The following is an 18,159-nucleotide window of genomic DNA, read 5'->3' on the forward strand; positions in this document are numbered from 1 at the left end:
GTGGGGTAGGGGTAGAAGGATGAGGGGTAGGAATGAAGAGATGTGGGGTAGGGATGAAGGGATGTGGGGTAGGGGTAGAAGGATGAGGGGTAGGGATGAAGAGATGAGGGGTAGGGGTCGAGGGATGTAGGGTAGGGATGAAGAAATTAAGGGATGTAAGGAAGAAGAAACAAGGAGGGTTTGTAGAAAGGAGGTTAGGCGATCGATGGGGGACCGTTGATGTCTGGCGGCTGGCGGGAATGGAGACTGTAGGGTGGGGGCCGTCTCTTCGGAAGCTCTGGCGGTGCAGAGTCCCCCGTTGTTCCTGTAATCCTGAAAAAAAAAAAAAAGAGAGAGCGAGAGAGATCAACGGTAAGACAAATAATATTGTATTCATTGAATTAAAGATACTAAATGATCGATATAGTAAGTAAGACAGACAAATAATCTTTGAAAGTGAATGAAATTAATTATGAACAAATAGACGTAGCATACAGTTTGTAGGCATGTTACATAATATGACTTTGTTTATATATTGTAGACTATTCTAGGTCACTTTCTCAACAAAACAGAAGCTCCTACTTACTTTTTCTGGCCAAAGGGAACACAATGTCAGCCCGTCCCATCGTAGAGTCAATCCGAGTCGCTCTCTTCGGACCTCCTCCTTCCGACGACATCGATCTCAGGGTCCTCCTCCTCTTCAGGTAGCCCACACCTGTACCTGTCAATAATACACTCAAAAGCAGCATTAAAAGCGTCATCATCATATGGGTCAGCGTGAATCAAAGATAGTAAATGATTAATATATTCTATAATATATTTTGACGCTCATACAAACCTTTTTTGTCCACGGTGAACAGCAGCAGCTCAGGTGGTGGAGTATTGTAAAAGTTAAGTATGAGACAGAATGGTTAATAAAACAATATTTCAATTATAAAATAAACATACTAAAGGCATAAACAGATTAACATTATAATACATTGAGCTATTTCTAACTTTGCCTTTACATTATAGATTCTAAATCAGAAGCTCTGACTCACCTTTTTTGTCCACGGTGATGGAGTGAGAGAGGGAACAATAAATCATCGTAAGTAAGACGGACAAATAATCTTTGAATGACCAAATAAGAAATTATTTATGAACAAATAGACGTAGCATACAGTTTGTAGGTATGTTACATACTATTCCTACTTACTTTTTCCGGCCAAAGGGAACACAAACATGGTTAGTAACACAAAAGATTTTTGAATTATTGAATTAAGAATTTAATATATTTTAATTGTTACTATACCTTTTTGGGCAATATTATTAAGGCAATTTTAACCCGCAGACTTTAACCAAACTGTCTTTGGGGAGTTTCCCTGGTCCCGTTTTCATGAGGTTTGCTCGTGTTGGATGTTCTGTATTTAGGTGTCCAGCGCAGTGCCAGTCAATTTTCAAGCAAAGGTGGTAAGTTCCTCTTCTCACATCAGCTTTCAATGATGTCTTTAGTGTTGACCTGGAGAGGATTACAGACACTGAGGGGTATGCATGACGTGTGTGATTCAAGCACACCCCCCACTGTGCAGACTGCAGACCAACCACTAGGAGCCAATGGTGCTGTAACAAGAAATAATGTGCTGATTGGAACACCGATCAAGCTAAAGGTTCCTTGCCCTGCCAGACGCAAAGGCCGGCCCTCAGGGTTAAAGTGGGTCAATCCACCGGCCCCAGTGCAAGGCGCTACATGGGGTGTCATCAGCCCTGCCACACACAAAGGCTACCATGAGAACCACTGGTCCTGCTTCGATGTGGACTCAGTGGTCGCTCCGATGACGTTTCCGGGAGGATTGATCCATCCAGCATGCATATACGAGTAGATACTACAGAAAAGCCCCAGTGCAAGATGCTACATGGGTTTTCTCCAGCCTTGAAGACGCAAAGGCCAGCACTCAGGATGAAATAAAGGTTGATTGATCCAGCGTGCAGATATGAGGCCCTCAGGGTTAAAGTGGGTCAATCCAACGGCCCCAGTGCAAGGCGCTACATGGGGTGTCATCAGCCCTGTCACACACAAAGGCTACCATGAGAACCACTGGTCCTGCTTCGATGTGGACTCAGTGGTCGCTCCGATGACGTTTCTGGGAGGATTGATCCATCCAGCATGCATATATGAGTAGATACCATAGAAAAGCCCCAGTGCAAGACACTACATGGGGTGTCACTAACTCAGCCAGACGCAAAGGCCGGCCCTCAAGAATAAAGAAAGGTTGAGCTGTGAAAAAATGAAGAGATACTACAGAAAAGCCCCAGCGCAAGATGCTACATGGGTTTTCTCCAGCCTTGAAGACGCAAAGGCCAGCACTCAGGATGAAATAAAGGTTGATCAATGCAGCGTGCAGATATGAGGCCCTCAGGGTTAAAGTGGGTCAATCCAACGGCCCCAGTGCAAGGCGCTACATGGGGTGTCATCAGCCCTGCTAGATGCAAAGGCTACCATGAGAACCACTGGTCCTGCTTCGATGTGGACTCAGTGGTTGCTCCGATGATGTTTCCGGGAGGATTGATCCATCCAGCATGCATATATGAGTAGATACTATAGAAAAGCCCCAGTGCAAGACACTACATGGGGTGTCACTAGCTCAGCCAGACGCAAAGGCCGGCCCTCAAGAATAAAGAAAGGTTGAGCTGTGAAAAAATGGAGATACTACAGAAAAGCCCCAGTGCAAGGCGCTACATGGGGTGTCATCAGCCCTGCCAGATGCAAAGGCTACCATGAGAACCACTGGTCCTGCTTCGATGTGGACTCAGTGGTTGCTCCGATGACGTTTCTTGGAGGATTGTCAGCCCGTCCCATCGTCAAGTCAATCCGAGTCGCTCTCTTAGGACCACCTCGGTCTCTTCATAGCAGCCTCCTCCTCGTCGTCGCTCTCTTCCCTGCGTCGTTTTGTGGAGGAGCCGAGGCCAGAAGTTGAGGGAACTGCTGCATCCGTGAGCTCTTCTGAGGAATCTTCAACATCCAGTACAGGGAGCTCAACTGCAAACTCAAAGTCCTCGTCCTCAGAGTCCTCAAGTACAATGACGTCAATCTCAGGGTCATCCTCCTCTTCAGGTAGCAAATACCCGTACCTGTCCAAAATAAGCTCAAAAGCAGCTTCTAAAGCATTATTATCAAAAGATTCAGTGTAACGAAAAGCAGAGTCAGCGTGAGGGAAAGCAGGAGCAGCAAAAGCATAAGGATCAGCGTCGGGAACAGGGCAGTAAACAGGAAGAAGAACATAGCCTTGTTGTTGTCCCTCCATCACAAAGTGTGGTGGTGGGAACTGCAGCTCACCCTCAGCCTCCTGAAGCCCGTCCACATGATCCACACCAACGCCAACCTCTTCCTCCTCGTCCTCGTAATCAAGAAGGACCGGGTCGTCGGGCATAAGGGCGGCATCAGGGCGGACTGAGGTAGGAAGAAAAACATTTATTTAAAAAAAGTCACATCCACAAGCCACCAACTAACACAAAGCCACCGCTAGTCTGCTTCAAAAGGCAACTATTTCAGTATTTATCAGGAGCAAATTATGAAATGCTATTTCCATGTGAGACCATAGCCACGGTCCAAACTTATTCTATAGGGAAAGGCCAGTGTGCACATTATCACCAGCCGAGCACTTTAAAAAAAGGCTCTTACATTTGGAACTGGATTCAGAAAACGTCATTCACATACACTAATATAATCAGACAACATTTGCCCAAACTATTTTCCACTCCTTCATAGTGTATATGCAACCTTGTACTGTAAGAGATGTGTTGGTAAAAGCTGTTGTCCTCCATTGTACCATGGTGTACACACTGCAAAATACTACACACAAATACTCCATCATGCTCTTATAGCATCTGTTTCTTCACTTAAAGAATATATTGACTGGGGTGCTGTGCAATAAACATGTTAAATTGTGATGAATGGATCCAAATCATATCCATTTGTTATCGTTTGTTTAAAGAGCACAGTAGCAGTAATGAAGGACTAAAGAGCTAAAGTGATGTGGAGTTGTATTCAGTCAGATTTAGTTATTTGGCATACAGTACTTCTGTCTACTTGGTGAGGGAAGAATGGATCAGTTTAACCCTTGTTTGCACAACACAATTCTGCATAACAACCCTGTTCACATTGTATAGCCATAATAAAAGTCAGACTACTATATTATAAATCAGAACAAAGCGTGTTGCATCATAGTTTGGACCTTGTGGTGATTCTGACTCTATTCAGTGAGAGATGACACTGCCTCCAATACTATCTGAAGTTTCTAATAAACTGTGAAAAACACTGAGATGAAGCCATCTTTTAGTAGGCCTATAGCATTTGCGTTGTATTAAATGCTAATCGCGGTTAGCATTTCTGCATTAACGGCAATGTTAATATTAGCTTAGAAGCTAGCTAGTCAAACATGCTTACATGTTGGCTATATGCTGGATTGTTGTTATGTATTCATGCATGTGTATATGGATAGTTTGTAAGGCCATATTTCATATTGTGTTTCCACAGTTTTACAAATTAAGAAAGATTCTAACTAAAGCCCTGAAACTCTTCGACGGATGCCTGGGTCTTTATTGAAAGGATCTACTGTTAGCGATCTGCTAAGCTTTCCTGCACAAAGCAAGAGCAGAATAATGACACTGCCTCCAATACTATCTAAAGTTTCGAATAAACTGTGAAAAACACTGAGTGCATGACAAACCACTTTACAGATAAAACTACATGACCCACAAATCACAATGTTATGATGACACTAACATGACTGACAGATGACTGAACGCTTTGGTTTTTAGGTCCATTAACTGTCAGACATTCACCAATGTTAACGTTACATCTCTTTCATTCAGGCTCATAACAATTTTGATCTCTTGGTGCATTTTAATGAATATCTTGAAGCTAGCTCTCAAATGCTCCTTCTTTTAGTTCCATCTTGCCATGGTGCAAGAAGAGGTCTATTTCTCAAAATGGTGGAGGCGCCATTTTGTTTCCGAGATTGTCAACACAAAAATCAACGATTTGATCCCCTCAAACAAAAATAACGGTGTTTTCATGTCCCTACACATGTGTTAACACATCCCACACCTATTTCGAAGAAGAAAGTCCAGTCTTAACATATAATTATTGTTTTACACCAGAAACTGTGAGTGGCCTCAAAATCTGAGTTTTTCTAATTGCTAGCTTAAATTCTGAACATTCTTTAGCTTAATATTCAACAATTGAACGTAATTAAACGCACGTTTTGTACTGAAATTACCTTTTATGGAGTCAAGGAACATTAATAAACACATTTGGCATGAAATTTAAAAAAAAAATAAATAAATAAAATAAAATAATAATGTTTTACCTGTAGGTCTGAACATGCACACTGGTCTGCACACCGGGGGTCCACTGGAAGCCATTATATCCAACAGGTATTGTTTGCTGTAGGTATTCAACTCAGTTCTCCAACAGTTTGTTTTCGAGGTGATCAGATCTCTGAGAGCTCAATCTTGTAGGTTCCGCAGGTAAACTTGTTAGGTTCAAGTGCAACTCAGAAAGGCCGTTTTTCGATGACGCTAGTATGTGGCCACGCCCCCTCCAGTTCCCACTAACGCAGGCATGCGTGTGTGAGAGAGATTTTATTTTATAGTAAATTGTGTAAATGTAAATAGTTTGGACTGTGTGTGTGTTTACAATAGGTGTTTCCATAAATCCGTGATGTGTGTGATACGCTTCACATCATCTTGACCCAGAGCATACATACAAGGTTCAACCAAGAATGAAACATGTCAGCAGTTTCATTTGTGTTGTTGTTGATTTAGATATAAAATAATGAATAGAAAGGCAGTAGACATGAGTAGACATGAACTAAACTAAACTTGAATCACTGCATGCTTCCATCGACATCATGCAAAGATTGCACAATTCATGAAACCCAAATTTATCGCATTTAATTGAGTACCATGTGGGGCTTTTTATTTGTCACTGGGATGATACTGTGAAGGATTTCAGTATTAAAAACATTATTAGTAGGATTAATAACACCCCAAGTGGTGAGTAGAAGTGTCACAATAATAAGAATGTCAAAATATGTTAAGTCACAATATATTTACTTATGGAATGTATAATATGTTTACAGTATGTTTACCATAGAAGTGTTAAGCCATAAAAGACAATCATTGAATGTATTAAACTGTGAAGAATAGCCAAGGGACAGACAGGGATTTCGAGACAGGCATTGCAGAGACCACCAAGACCAGAGGAGGAGTCCGGACGACTTCAACCAAACACTGAGCTGATAACTGCCCGAAGCCAGGAGGGGCTATTGAATTTCGGCCAATCACAGAGGCTGATACTGGACATTTAAACTTTCGGACAGAGACTTTTAAATATAGGCTAGTTCCAGAGGGTTTTGGCCAGAGTTCGCGCCGTTACCACTCTGTCTAGTTGACCAGCTGGGCTGGCCTATTAGGTGGGCCTTGTGAGAACTCTGCCCTGGGGACATATTGACATCGATAGAGTAATTCAGTTTGCAACTGTTCTAGCTTCTCTTGTTTATTAAATACTTTTTGATTGTAAACCGGATCCAGTTCATTTTTGGTGCGACTTCGCAGCGAAAGCCCAGCAGTCTGGGTCTCCCCTGAAAATATCTAGCCCCAACAATACCGAGCAGCCCACGGTCTGTGATGTTATTGCTTTGTGAAGTAATAAAATCACAGTTTTATTTTTGAATTGTTATTAATATTCAACTTTATATGCACATAGTGAAAAGATCACTTTGTGGTGCATTTTGCGACATTTCTAAAAACAAGGGACTCTAATGATGCATGTATGTCATCTGGACAACCTCCACATGATGGCAGTATTGTAACTGCATTCACTTTTTATTCACCGATGTATTTTTGCCAACACATGGCACCACAGTCTCACTTGCAGTACTACAAGTAAGACGCCCTCTTTTCTTCTTCCAAACACAATCATCCCATCTCCCCAATTAAGCAAGACAACACTGTGCGGGGTGAAACTGTAACATTAACTCAGACTGCAGACTGTGTTGAAAGTAAGACAGTATTGTTCTCAGCCGTGACCTCATTTTACACGTTTAATCTGTTGCTCATCGTCAGTCGGTGGGATAAGTCTGGGAGCAGGAAGGGTGGGAGAGTCTTCCTCTCGCTTTACTGTCAAACGTCTGTGTGTGATCATAACAATCCAACTGAGAGCTGGACTGAGATTTCTATCCAGTAGATATCATGCAAATTGAACACTGATATGAAACAGCGTCTCCCCCCTGAACCAAATGTATTTACAAAACTCTCAGCTTAATTGATGTGTTATATTATGAGTTATGAAAATACTATAAGGTCACTAATGACTGTTGCTAATTGCAACAGCTTAGTACCACAGTCACATTTATATCATAATAATACAATCGGTGATGGCTGAATACTTGAAATGAGGTAGTGCTTAACACTGGATATCTTCTGTCTTGCGCACATGCAGGTCGAGTCTTTGGCCCAATCCCAATGTCCCCCCTAAAGCCTCAAACCCTGAACCCTCAAGGACTTACTGACGTCACCTGGTAAGTGGGTGAGTGTGAGAGACTGTGAGGGGTTGAGATGGTGTAAATAGGAATGGGACAGCACTTTCTTGCAACATATCACGTTACCATGAAAACGACAACAAATATGATGTTTAACTGTGTGTATTTATTTTATACTTTGTACTCCCTGATTTGAATGTCTTCCTGGCTATTTCCTCACTTATTCTACTTAATAGTAATACTTAACAGGAAGATGTGCGGAGTGATACTTATCTGAATTCATGTGTTGAGCAACACCATCAGTGTCACAAATTCCACTTCATCTGAGATTGTTTTCATCCTGTCTGTTTCTCTAACTCTGCTGTTGTTTCAGGTCCTGCTATTCTCACCCTGGGTACATCCCAAGCCTCTTAATTGCATCCCCGCTTCCCTCACTTGGGTCCTTTCCTTGCGTCTTAGTCCCTCCCACCAGGGATGCATGGAGGAAACCATGCGAGGAGAGAGGAACGAGGAAATGAGAATTAAGAGACTTGGGATGTACCCCCTGTCATCACTCATATTCCCCTCACCTGGTCCTCCACGCCCATCTCACCTGCAGCCCATTCCCTCATTAGTCCCTCACTATTTAGGTCCGTTCACTAGCACTTTATCCCTGCCAGATTGTCTTGTGTTACTGCCAAGCTTTCCAGCATTATCCTCGTTACTATTCGTGCTCGGCCTGTTCAGACCCTGCCTGCTTGGATTCTCTGCCTTCCCCTTGTTGGATTTGTTTGCCTTATTGACTGACCTCCCGGTTTGACCCTGCATGAACACTAGTAAACCAAACTGTACTTGTACTCTGTGTCGTGCTTTTGGGTTCCCGTACTTGTAATCCTTGCAATCAGTTGTTATTCTGACAAAACGGCCCAAAATCTAGAGAAATACTCTCCAAGCAGGTTTTTCTTCTTTTAATAATAAAGTCTTTATTCTCAGGGTTTGGTTGTTGGAAACATCACACAGCCTGGTGTTACAGCAGACAGTCAGAGAGCCAGCTGCATGTTCAGTGAAGGGTGTGTCTGCAGATTCACAACACAATGCTATGAGCTGGACAGAGAACACGTCCTCTATTGTGGGCAGCAGAACTTCCATAATACTAACATGTTTCTTCAGACAGTCCCCGCTGAATCTTATTGGTTGTGTATTGCCGTCTAAAACACAAAAGCACAGGTGTGTGTAAATAACGCCATAGCTTTCATAAACTGCTATTTCGTAAAGATTTGAGACATTGAAGTCTTCCATGTGCTCATGAAAAAACAGAAATGTGGTGCTTGCCAGGGTGTCGGGTTAAGGATTGTGGGGTCAGACAATTTTCTGCAGGAGTTAGCTCGAGCTTATTCTACATTAAATCTACGTTATTTAATGAACCTTGCCTTGTGGTGGCTGGCTAGTCTTAACGTTCACTGGTTTACCCGGTCAGAGCTCTCTGCGGCAGCTGCAATGAACGGCAAAAACATTCTACAACATGCGGTTGGTAGTAAAGTCCCACCTTGAAATTCCATTAATAATTTTAAACACCAAACAATTGAAACATGCTTTCCTTCCTCCACTGCATGATAGACTTGTTTTGTCATGTATGCCATGTGAAAGCTGTTAACAGCTGTAAATATTTCAGTTTCATTTCAGTTTTTTTTCTTCTTTTCCAAAGTCTCCTGTGGTAGAAGAAGTAGGCCCTACTCAATATAAAATGAAAAAAAAAAATGTTCTGGTGTAGAAATATGTTTTCATCTTTTTTAGACTCTAGTCTTTGTTTCTGGTAAAATAATGGATTAAACAGCAACAGAGGATTATACTCATACTTGTCCATCCAGTATTTACTGTAAGTTGTGGTGATGCTAATGAGCGCGGCATGACTGAAGCCAAATAATAAGTAAGTCATTATAACTAAAGTGGATGGCAATAAACCCCAAAACAACAAGGGAAATGATGGGATGTGATAGTAAGTAAAATCAGTGGTGTAGGGTGTGTGCATGAGTGCTGAGTGTGTTGAGAGAAATAGATGTTGTATAAATGGGAACATTCCATCTTGACAATATACTCTATCTACACTATGTCTTTGCTATTTAGTAAACTGTAAAACACTCTGGGTCCTGAGGATTACGTTGTGAACAATTTGGAAGGACAGGAATGAGAATGTGTCACCTGGTCGTCCCTGCAGCATGGACACTCTGCATGCTGAGGGCCTCCTCCCACTCTCTGCTTGGAGAGCAGAGATTCTCCTTCCTGTCTGGCTGTCTGTCAGGAGAACGGGAACATCACACTGCAACAACACACACTCACACTGTAATGAATTGCTTTAAATTTACGGTGGATTTAACACGGTATCTTACAGTATTTCATAATATCTGTAACATACAGTTAAATGTTCATCCCTCGCATGTAAATTAACAGTCAATGCCGTCAATTAACCACAACAGCAGACTACTGTAATTTATGTGTAGTGGTGGAAATATGCTTCTCTATACAAGTTCAGTGAATCACAATCCATCTAAGTTACATCGTACTAGTCGTTCATATTAGTGGTCTGTGCCGTTGAATCAGAGTGGTATGCCATTCATTTTTAAAGGAATACTCCACTGAAACTGATAAAATACTCATGCCACGCTCATTAACATCACCACAACGTACAGTAAACACTGGATGGACAAGTATGAGTATAATCCTCTGTTACTGTTTAATCATTTCTTCTTTCATTTTCTATTGAGTAGGGCCTACTTCTTCTACCACAGGAGACTTTGGAATAGAAGAAAAATACTGAATAGCAGAAATAGGATATTGTTTTCAAAAGTTTTCTCCTTTCGTCTCATTTTACAAATGTCAAATCATCTTTTTTCCCCCGGTGTTATGTTGAAGTCTGTTCCACCGTTGTATAGTGTTTCCCTGCTGTTATAAATGGTGTTCGCTTACATTATAATCATGTTATTATGCTGTGCTTCAGGGCAGGACTACACCCAATGAACTGTGCTGCACGCTTCCTGTGTGTGCTCCGTTTTACAGCCTGCTGCTGTCAAGGACTCACGGGTTGAGTGCGAATAAAAAGGGAGTGCACTATCTGTAAAGCTGGCAGAGAGAAGACGTGGGAAGTAACAAGCTTTTGGTTTCTGTTGACTCTTTTAAACTGTTTATTTCAACTTTCCTTTTCAAGAAACATTTTTATTCCTGCAGTTTTTGTCCGATAAGTCGAACTTCACAAAGGTAGGCGGCAGCATTTGTTCTATTTGTTGTGTCATAAAGAGACTCTGTTTGTGTGGAGTCTAGTTTTAGTAAAGTATACGTGGCAGTCGTGTGAGTCTATGGTTTAACGGTTTTGCTTTTATGTGCGTAAAGACATTTCTCAATTTTACTCTCCATACTCAGTACTGTTTAAACGTGTTCAGTCACCGAGAGAAGTTATTTATGCCAACAATAACGTAGCTTAACGTGTTGATCACACACACACACACACACACACACACACACACACACAACAACAAAACACCGATAGAATTATAAGGTACAACATAAGAAGTTTTTTTTGTACCAGCAGTATTTTCTTATATCATGCCATATGAAATATTGTCAGCCAGCTCTTAGCTTTGAGTGCAGAGGACATAGAGAATCATAACGGGTAAACAGGACGTGTTCAGTCTTCTTTTGACTTTGTCTACATTTTGTGGTTTCCTGTCCAGCAACTTTATATATTTTCCCCCACGTGACCTGAGACGTTTGCATTGTGCTGTGTAGTTACATAAAGTCTTTTTAAAAGTGAATTCCACAGGAGGGAACAAACAAATCAATGTTTAGCATATGTCACCTCTCAGTCAAACTTCTTCTCTGTTCAGCACCTTCTTATCTTCCTTCTCATTGCAGATCATGGACAAGAAGAAGTCAGAGAAGGGACAACACTGTAAGTGGCTTTCAAGTAACCCGGATTACATCCTTAAGCAGTGCGGGAATATTATCTTTATGAATGAGTTTCAGATTTTTACAAAATCAAACCAGTGCATTAGACAAGATGAAGGTGCTTTTGAGAATAATAATTCAGAAAGGAGGAGACACCTGTCAGCGCTGAAGGTAAAGATTAGCTGGTACCATTCCTGTATACGGCCCTACTCTGCACTGCACAGACTGTGAGCGAGCCTCAACTTTGCGTCTGGCTTCAATCAAGTCAGAGGTTCAAGTTTGCCTTTTCTATGAATTGTCGTTAATTTTTTGAATTGTGATTGTTATTAATATTTACAGGGTCACCAACAGTGTACGCGGATAGTAACAGTGTTGTCCTCGCCAGAGAAATTACAAATGTAAAAGCCAAAAACCTCAACTGTAATATTGAAACAGGGAGTGATCAAGGAAGTAGTCAGACTGGTAAGCTTTCATATTTCTTTGTTCAGCTCATTTACAACTCCATTTAGGTTTGAAGCTTTTGAACACTTAAAGGCAACATTTGAACTGAACATGTATTTTTTCTTCCTTCAGGAAATGCTGTTGGACAGGTTCCCCAAGCAGATCACACTGCACGTGGGGGCAGTGTGATTTGGGCTGATAAAATGTCTGGTGTCACTCTTGACGGCGACCTCAATTTCTCAGTGAACACGTCCCGAGTTGGTGCAGGTAACATTTTACCAACTCATTACTATCAATCAGTTACATATTTGTTCTTTCAGGACATTTCAGAAAATCCTAACACTGCTTTCCTTTCAGGAACAGCAGCTGGAACACTGCCCTCCTCTCAGGTACGGTGACACACACACACAGTAGTGGTAGAAACTCTCACACAGTAAAATACACGTTGACGGGTTAGTTTGTTTTTTCTAATTACCCATAGTGGGACAAACCAAGAACGTTTCATGAATATTTTTTATAGCAGCCTCGTGTCACTCTTGCTGAAACACACATGACACACGTTTAACATTTTTAAAACATAACGTTTGTTGCTGTGTTTCACTCGTTTTGAGCAAAGCTGCTTCTGATCCAATGGACATCTGCTAAGTGAGCTGAGCTAAACAAAACTCATCCCATCCATCACATTGCTATACTCACTTATCCTGTTGAGGGAAGCTCATCTTAACATAAAAGGGCCGGGAGGGGACAGCATACTGATCAGGTCGCCAGCGACGGGGCAAAGAGACACATTCACACTCAGGCAGACATTTAGAAGACAGGCAACCTCCACATGCACAGCTTCAACACATGCTGACACATACAAGTAGTGTCCAAGACTTTGTTCCACATTTGCAAAAAGCCTCATGAAAACCTCATTCATTTAGGATTGATAAACAAAACCTGCTGTCTTTCACAGGGCCCCGCTGTGAAAATGATCGTGGAGCACAAGGTGGAACTCATCGCCTGCCTGATGGCAGATGACTTCTTCATTCGGCAGCATGCGCACGCCAAACGTATCATCACACAAAGACAATATTGTAATTTGAAAGATATCTCTCCGCCAGAAAAAAACGTTACTAACCTGATCGATGAAGTGATTGCTAATGGACAAGAATCCTGCTCTCTTTTTCTTCAAGTTCTGAAAGAGGCTGAAGTTCTCCAGACCTATCCTCAGCTCATTGAAATCACAAAACAATGTTGCTAAACAATATTGGAAGTGCAATGTGTTAGCTAATAATGTAATTGATAAAGAGGCTATCTATTTTTAATGGTTGTGAAGATATCTTGAGTGATAGGATTTTATCTTGTCTGAGTGCTTGATTTTGTACTTCTGGTAATGTTATCTAATGGAAATAAATCAGATTGAGCAGAAATTCCAGGCTGAAGGCCTCACTTATTATCTCTTATTTAACACAGTTAGTTTCCAGTAAAAAGGATGCAATGTAATGACCATTTGAGCTGAAATTATTACCCAAACTTTCAAAAGCTTTTACTTAACAAGCTTTTGAATTCTACGTCAAACTATGGCGACAGATTCATGTCAATAATACTTTAAACTAAGCATCTGTGAAACATTTTCATCCCCAACCACACACAAGCCAATTAGTTTGACATGATTGTTAGTCTCCTATTAAGGAATGATAAGGCATTTATTTTAATTAAGGGACCGTTTACTGACTTTAATATCTGCACACCTGATGGCTCATATAGAGTGAGCTATCAATTCTGATGTTTTTTACAGTGTATAAAGGCAAAGCTTGATTTTTGCAGAATTGTATCGCTTTGTATCACATGCAATTAAGATACAAAAGACACACATTGTATCGAGACAATAGTAAGCACATGTAAATCACATGTGGCTATTTGGTCCTGTTTGTTCTCAGGATATTTATAAAAAAGAATGACATAACAGACAAATCCAATTTATGGGAAAGTTTGGCCACGAACAAGGGAACAACTTATTTTTATTTTATTTATAGGTTTATTTGATAAGGGACAGTGCACATTCATTAAAACATTGCTGTAAATGTGCCAGAGTTAGTCAAGAGGCTATTTTTCATCTGTAGTCCCAAGAGGCAGATGTTACAAAGTAAATCTAAAAACAGAATATAAGATTAAATTTACACGGTTATGCAATATTGACCCTTTACAATGTGTGCACAAACAATGAAAGAAGTGAGAATATTAATATACGTAGTATCATCACTCAGGAGACTCTTCTACTACATTGTCTAACAAGTACTAACAAGACATGCAACACAGAGGCTCACAAAGTCAACACACACAAAGCAAATAAAATGAGGGATAACTATGTTAAAATAGAAACATGGACTAAAGACAATATTCTGCTGCATTGTTAGACCCTAAAAAACATCATGTCAGAGGCACAAACATAAAAGCATGCAGAGTATGTAAATATATGAATCGGTCAGACACAGCTAAACAACAATAAAAGACATGCATGCAGGTAGATGAGGGTCGACCGACAATTTCAAGACAGACAGACAGTTGACTACAGACAGATCGAGGGAAGTTCAACACAGACAGATTTAGGACAGTAAGGTACAGTTACATTCTAGTGCTGACAGAGCTGGGTACTAACTAACCATTTCTTTAAAGGAGCTTTAAATGAACTGTATGTCTGTAGTTCTCTAATGGTCACTGGGATGGAGTTCCATTCTAGTGCAGCTTGTACAGAAAATGCAGACTGACTGAAAGCACTTGTCCTGAGTGGGATGATGCAATCCCCTCTTGCTGCACCTCTTGTGAGCCGATATCCAGTTGTTCTTGTGAACTGAGTTTTGATGGGATAGCACCACCGTGTGGCCATTTATAGAGCACTTCATATTTTGGCTGATAACTCCTAAAACATGAGGTCTAAAATCAAACTGGATTTGAATTTGATATGAATCTGCCCAAACAGAGTGTCTGTAATCCTAAGTGGTTGATATTGTTTAGCATCTTTCAAACTATACTGACGGCTTAAGTTTTTGGGAAGCACTTTATTTACATCATTGTTTGGATATGCAAATGAGTATCACTTATTAAATATGTGCTAATTTAATACATTTCCGGAACAGAAATCTGAACCAGGTTAAACATTATTGTTTTTCACAGCCATGAAGAAAATTCTCTGTTTTTAGGAAAAAATGAAACTGGGATGTTCGGTGCTTCTGAAGTGGAGATTTCAGAGTCTGAACAAAATAAATCATTGGTGAATAGGGTTAAAAGTGTAACTGACAGATATCATGAAACTTCACTACTTAAATTAAGACCCTAATTTTTGGTACTACAAGTTTTTCTGAAATGTCTAAAAATACAAATGGTGAATTGTCTAATATTTCCTTTTTTGGAAATTTAGGAGAAATCTACAGATGCAAACATTTACAATTGCAAAACTGATTGCAATAATTATTATTGTAATGATGTGTTTACATTTATAATGGCAGTTTAATAACAAGCTTTTGCTGATGGCTTATTAGAAATTGAGGAACTGAAGGATACTGACAGGCATGCAAGCATTGTTAAGCAATTAATTAATTTATATTAACCCTTCATAAAGGGTGACTTATCAAAACATTATAAGTTAGTAAAGGTATCTGCTGGCAAACTGAAATAAGAAAGTTTTATTAATAAAAATTGAAAAGTGTGAGGAGAAATTATAATTCAAAGCTACACAAACTCACTAGGATCTCCAATATGAATGTATCTGTTTCATGTGAATTCCTGTGGACACAAACAAGACTGATCTGATGACTGCAGACAATGATGGAATTTAATGAACATCAGTGCAAAGGCTTACAGGTACACAGTAACAGAGAAAATGATTTGTTAACGTGCTCGTGGAGAAACTTGTGTTTGTGAACAGAGACAGGGAGGTGCGTTCTCAGTTTGGAGGAGGAGCAGGAGTTGGTGGTGAATGTGGAGGAGGAATAAGCATCTCTGGAGTGTTTACATTCAGAATGGAAACAGATTTTCTAACATTTGAGGTCTTTCCTTTAATGAAGAGTTTCAATGCCAGCTATTATTCCAAGATGATCACTCAAACATTTAACTTCCTTGTTTTAACTTAATGACTTCTAGATTTCTAAAGACCACATGAAGTTAAAACACATGGCTAGACACAGAGACTAATTCATCACACTGCTATACATCAGCCTGATCAACACTACCTTGAGTTCAGACTAGTGGGAGGAAGAAGAGCTCTCTTTGGTCGATGGAGTTCAGCATCACAGTCAGTCAGCGTATGGAAATACTTCTGAGACACCTGTCAGAATGTAAACAGAAAGACAGCTTTACTTTATCAGTCCAGAGATGTGATTATTACTCAGCTATGTTGTTGCATGTTATCTGAACGGTTCTATTTACCAGTGTGTCTCTGGTCCCTGCTGTTCCTCTCTTAGGTCTTCACATGGCAACAGGAGGCAGCGGTGCAGGTTGATGGAGGAGGCTGTAGGTGGAGCTACAGTTGTCTGGTAGATTCTTCAGGCGGAGTTGGATGTGCAGGGTGATGGTTGTAGCTGGAGGTTGAGGCTGCAGTGCAATAGACCTGTACAGTGGGTTCAGACTGTGTCCCATAACATTCAGTCTTGACAATATACTCCATCTACACTTTGTCTTTGCTATTTAGTAAACTGTAAAACACTCTGGGTCCTGAGGATTACGTTGTGAACAATTTGAAAGAACAAGAATGAGAATGTCTCACCTGGTCGTCCCTGCAGCATGGACACTGTCTGCATGCTGAGGGCCTCCTCCCGCTCTCTGCTTGGGGAGCAGAGATTCTCCTTCCTGTCTGGCTGTCTGGCCGGCTGAACATCGCACTGCAACAACACACACTCACACTGTAACATTGTCACATTGCTGTAAATTTACAGTGGATTTAACACGGTATCTTACAGTATTTCATAATAACTGGAACATACAGTTAAATGTTCATCCCTCGCATGTAAATTAACAGTTAATGCCGTCAATTAACCACAACAGCAGACTACTGTAATTTATCAGCACAATACAGTATATTCTGTGAAGTGGTGGAGATCAACCGAGGAGCCTAAAGTTACGCTTATCATCTGAAATTCAAAGTCTCCAGTATTGTTTTGTCTTCATGATTATTGAACTGTTAACATCTCAGATAATGTTTCACTTAGTCTGTTTCATTACATTAGGTTGCTAATATTGGTGGAGCCCAATTAGCCTTAGAAAGGTTAGCTAGCTAACAGTAAAGTTAACATAAATAAAGTTAATCACCAAATACAGTGTTAAGATGTAACGTCAGTAACCTAACTTGTGTTTACTTGTGCTATTATTGAACAGACTATAGGAATGCAAACGGGACAAACAACCATCCAAACTCCCTACCTCCTCCTCACCTCAACCAACTGACCCCCCACCGGCACTGAGGATCTGTGAAGAGGATGTGGGTCGTCTCTTTCACAGACAGAAGATCAGGAAGGCTCCGGGCCCAGACGGTGTGTCCCCCCTCCTGCCTGAAAGTCTGTGCTGACCAGCTGGCCCCCATCTTCACGGAGATGTTCAACCGATCACTGGAGCTGTGTTAAGTCCCCTCTTGCTTCAAACGCTCCACGATCATCCCGGTCCCCAAGAAATCATCCATCACAGGATTAAATGACTACAGGCCCATCGCCCTGACGTCTGCGGTCATGAAATCCTTTGAGAGACTGGTGTTGACCCATCTGAAGGACATCACAGGGCCCCTGCTGGACCCCCTGCAGTTTGCCTACCAGGCAAACAGGTCGGTGGATGATGCAGTCAACTTGGGACTGCACCACATGCTGCAACACCTCGACTCCCAAGCAACATATGCAAGGGTTCTGTTCGTGGACTTCAGCTCAGCGTTCAACACCATCATCCTGGAAATACTTCAACCCAAACTCTCCCAGCTCACTGTGCCAACATCCACCTGTAAGTGGATCACAAACTTCCTGACTGACAGGACGCAGCAGGTGAGGCTGGGAAAAATCACATCCAGCACCCAGACTATCAGCACTGGCGCCCCCCAGGGATATGTGCTCTCCCCACTGCACTTCTCCCTCTACACCAGGGGTATTCAATTAAAATTCCAAAAGGTCCAGATTGAGAATATCTGCTAGAACAGTTAATCATGACTCAGAAAAAGGTCTGGTCTTAATATCACATGTTTATTACAAGATCAGTTTAGCATATGAACACTTACAGCTTTACATAACTTGTGAAAAGACTGCTTTGACTGTTACTTCAGTTTTTATATGATCTTTTAAAT

General features: G+C 41.1%; 1 protein-coding gene and 1 long non-coding RNA gene across 2 annotated transcripts; one reads left to right on the plus strand and one right to left on the minus strand.

The window, feature by feature from the left end:
• Nucleotides 1–8,385: 8,385 nt before the first annotated feature.
• LOC142964903 (uncharacterized) lies at nucleotides 8,386–11,128 on the minus strand. The gene is made up of 3 exons (XR_012957604.1): nucleotides 11,059–11,128; nucleotides 9,681–9,798; nucleotides 8,386–8,689 (listed from the first exon to the last, which is right to left on the minus strand). It is a non-coding gene; the product is annotated as an uncharacterized LOC142964903 (long non-coding RNA).
• On the plus strand, nucleotides 10,540–13,273 carry LOC142964886 (uncharacterized). The gene is made up of 6 exons (XM_076105459.1): nucleotides 10,540–10,733; nucleotides 11,388–11,424; nucleotides 11,760–11,882; nucleotides 11,994–12,128; nucleotides 12,219–12,250; nucleotides 12,817–13,273. The coding sequence occupies exons 2-6, from the start codon at nucleotides 11,391–11,393 to the stop codon at nucleotides 13,102–13,104; spliced, it is 612 nt and encodes a 203-aa protein (XP_075961574.1). The 5' UTR covers nucleotides 10,540–10,733; nucleotides 11,388–11,390; the 3' UTR covers nucleotides 13,105–13,273.
• Nucleotides 13,274–18,159: the final 4,886 nt, after the last annotated feature.

This window comes from Anarhichas minor, unplaced genomic scaffold, assembly GCF_050575085.1.
Source record: "Anarhichas minor isolate MPS153535 unplaced genomic scaffold, ASM5057508v1 ptg000004l, whole genome shotgun sequence".
NCBI classification, from domain to species: domain Eukaryota; kingdom Metazoa; phylum Chordata; class Actinopteri; order Perciformes; family Anarhichadidae; genus Anarhichas; species Anarhichas minor.